This window comes from Medicago truncatula, chromosome 8 (genome assembly GCF_003473485.1).
Source record: "Medicago truncatula cultivar Jemalong A17 chromosome 8, MtrunA17r5.0-ANR, whole genome shotgun sequence".
Classification (NCBI taxonomy): domain Eukaryota; kingdom Viridiplantae; phylum Streptophyta; class Magnoliopsida; order Fabales; family Fabaceae; genus Medicago; species Medicago truncatula.
Window position 1 is genome coordinate 6,003,304 of NC_053049.1, and position 3,385 is coordinate 6,006,688.

Below are 3,385 nucleotides of genomic sequence, written 5' to 3' on the forward strand. Positions count from 1 at the left end.
AATTAAAGTACACTAGCCTTTAATTCACCAGGATGTAGTATACGGCTTTTGTCTTTGTTAACAATCATAGTAGCTCTCCATAAATAACATCCACATATAGTTTTTTGTGACGAACATACATGCATGCAAATGGATCCTAAACGTACATTTCATATTTATTGAACTTTAACAAGCATCACTTAATGGAACTATGGAAGTGCCTGAACTAGCAGTGTTCAAGTTAACAAATACACTAAAAGCTCTACACACTCTTGACAAAATAAAAAATAAAAAAAATTACATTACATATCATCAAATGCATAGAAATAATTGAGCTCATTGAGATTGAGAATGAAGTTATGCCAATACTTTAAGACTCCCATCCTAAAGGAATAATAGGATTAGTGACTATGTGGCTGCTTGAGGATGACAATGATGACATGCACATGAGAGCATCAATATTGTAATCCAATGGATTAGCTTCCACATTTTGATCTTGTGGATGAATAAGACCATACGTGTAGCACTGAATTTTCGCTGGAGCTTCATGTTCTTGCGAATTAGATGAATCTAGGATGTTACAAGCATAATCCTCAAGGCTTTGATGATTGACTAATTCAGGCATAGTAGCATCAAGTTCAACCAAATCATGATATTGATCATATTGTTGCATTAATTCAATTGGGTTCATTAATTTGTTAAGTGGGGTCGTATCACTTTTTGAATATTGATTAACTGGGTTGAGATGAAGGGCTACACCGTCTTCATATGGAAAAGGATCAGATATTGGTTGTACTATATTTTGTGGTATTGGATTTTGAATGTGAGGGAAATTGGCATTATAATGGTCATTGATGTCTACCTTTGTATCAATTTGATGAAAATTACCTTGTAGATTTGGAGATGAGGTTGAATGGTATAGGTAATCTTGATGGTTATAATGATTGAAGTTGAGGATCACATTAGGGTTTGCATTTAAAGGGAATGAGTTTTCCATTGAACCAATATTATGGTAGGGGGTGTGAATTTCAGAAAATGTGGTGAAAGATGGAATAATATCATGACAAAGGATTTTCTTCTTTATGGTTGAATTCCAAAAGTTTTTCACCTCATTATCTGTTCTTCCAGGTAAGTGTTTTGCAATCTGAGCCCATCTGTCCAAAAACAAGTGTAAATCCTTATTTATTTTTGACATAAACTATAAAAATAATAAATAAAAGAAAGAATGATGTAGTTTGAAAAATTAGTTTCATTAGCTACCCCCTTTCGTTTTGCAATATTTTTGTGTTTAAAATTAATTTTCATTTTAAAATATCAATGCAACATTTATTTTATTTTTTTATCGGTACATCCTCGTTTATTGTATTTCAAATCATCTAACCATTCTTCGAACTACTATTAAGAAAAATGTTTTACCAGTAGTTAAGAAGTTTAATGTGGAAATTTTATTTTAGAAATTTGCATTCAACACATTGAAACAACAAAAATTACTTTTTCTACATAAAATTTATCAATTATTTTAATTTTGAATCCTTAACAAATGTCCTACTGTCCTTAGACCTTAAAACTTATTTTATCATTAAAATCAATTCTATTTTAAGAAGTAACCCAAATGAAATTCTTAAAATGAGACGGATGGAGTATTAGTTTTTTCTTTTAGAGGATGGATGAAGTATTAGTTGTTAGCCCTAGATGTATAGGGAAATAGCATGACTTGAAAATGATGCAAAAAATAATAATGAATATAGGGAGTAATATGTTAAGTCGACATTCACGGAGGGATTCCAGACAAACTTTTGAATTTTGAGAAGAAAGAGAGCTAATGTAATGAATATACCTATTGCCTAGAATGTTGTGTAGTTCTACAATGAGTGCTACTTCTTGATGAGAGAAACTTCCACGTTTCAAATCAGGTCTTAGATAATTTATCCATCTTAATCTGCAACTCTTTCCACATCTCTGCAGACCTACACATATCATGATATACAAATGAAAAAAAAAATGTTAATTTGAAAACTATATGTTGAAATAAATAGTCTTGTATAAGATGTTTTTAATACCAGCAAGTTTTGGAACAGAACTCCAACAACCATGTCCATATGTTGTAATATATTTGATGAGTTTTTCATCTTCTTCAGGTGACCATAATCCTCTTTTAACCTTCTGTTTGTTGCAACAAGAGTGATGTCCCATGATGTCTTGTTTTGGTATTATTTGAAAAATGGTGAAAGAAATGACAGATGAATCTCTATCTTCTATCTTTGGCTTTAGCTTAAGAATAGAATATGTTGCATTAAATTATGAAAAGAATGGTGTGATCAGATCGAGTAACAGAGAAAAGGATGATATATATGCAGAAACTGTGAGTGCACTGAGGTGGTGAATTCAACGTGGAAGCTGTATAATGGTGGCCCAATATAAAGTTTCTTGGAAAATAGATCAAAGGTCCGCTCCTTATAAAAGTACTCCCTTCCGAAAATTAAATGTCGATTATGTGCATTATTTACATAACATACTTTGATCATGTTATTCTACCATCATATAAAGACAAATTGTAGCATGCAAGATATTGTTGAATTCGTATCGACAAATATTTTTAAATTATTAAAATTTTATAATTTTTGTTAATACATAATTAAAGATATTAAAGACTAAATATGTATTGACATGTGTGCAATGGTCAAGAAAATCATTTATTTTGGAATAGAGTGAGTAGATAATTGCTAGCAAGGGTGGCGAATAAGTACGTGATGAATGTTTGAAAATTGTTCGTATTAAGATTTGTATAATTGCTAGGGTATCCTTGAAGACACAAGATAATGATATTGATTGACTTATCGTTCATCTCATTCTTCTTTGTTGGTGTTATATGTGTTGACATAAACGACTCGCCCTTCAAAGCTTCGACACACATATGTGGGATTAGTATTGCCCTCATATTTACCTTCCATAATCCAAAATCGTTGCTTCTGATAAACTTCTCAATGTCCCCCTTGGTACCCATGGTGCTCTCACAGTGGGAGCCAGTCGTTGTGAAATTAAACAGAGTCACACTATAATACTTGATGCGTGGAGAAAATCGATGGCAACAAAAAACCTAAAGGAATGCAATAATAGTCTTGAACAAAAGTAAACAACAATATGAAGGAAGAAGAATACAATCCCAATAAGAGAGAGAGAGAGAGAGAGAGAGAGGGAGAGAGAGAGAGAGAGAGAGAGAGAGAGAGAGAGAGAGAGAGAGCATCTTTCTGTTCCACTAATCAAGAGAGTGACTTTACATAGATATTTCAAAAGGAAATACAAGAATCATTCTTCAAACCTAAATCTATTTTTTTTTCCTCGAATCTTCATGTGGTCTAGAAACTCGATAATTTTACACTGAGGTGTTTCGATGGTGTTTCCAAAC

General features: G+C 32.2%; 1 protein-coding gene across 1 annotated transcript; it reads right to left on the reverse strand.

The window, feature by feature from the left end:
• Positions 1-322: 322 nt before the first annotated feature.
• On the reverse strand, positions 323-2,422 carry LOC25500492 (transcription factor MYB26). Its single transcript, XM_024772822.2, has 3 exons — positions 2,040-2,422; positions 1,817-1,946; positions 323-1,133 (listed from the first exon to the last, which is right to left on the reverse strand). The coding sequence occupies exons 1-3, from the start codon at positions 2,170-2,172 to the stop codon at positions 350-352; spliced, it is 1,047 nt and encodes a 348-aa protein (XP_024628590.1). The 5' UTR covers positions 2,173-2,422; the 3' UTR covers positions 323-349.
• Between the last annotated feature and the right edge of the window lie 963 nt (positions 2,423-3,385).

Excerpts from the sequence above, each read along its gene's own strand:
- LOC25500492 (XM_024772822.2), bottom strand. The coding sequence starts at position 2,172 with ATGGGACATCACTCTTGTTGCAACAAACAGAAGGTTAAAAGAGGATTA. Across the intron at positions 1,947-2,039 it reads TTCTGTTCCAAAACTTGCTG|GTCTGCAGAGATGTGGAAAG; the intron begins GTATTAAAAACA and ends TGATATGTGTAG. Across the intron at positions 1,134-1,816 it reads CACAACATTCTAGGCAATAG|ATGGGCTCAGATTGCAAAAC; the intron begins GTATATTCATTA and ends GTTTTTGGACAG.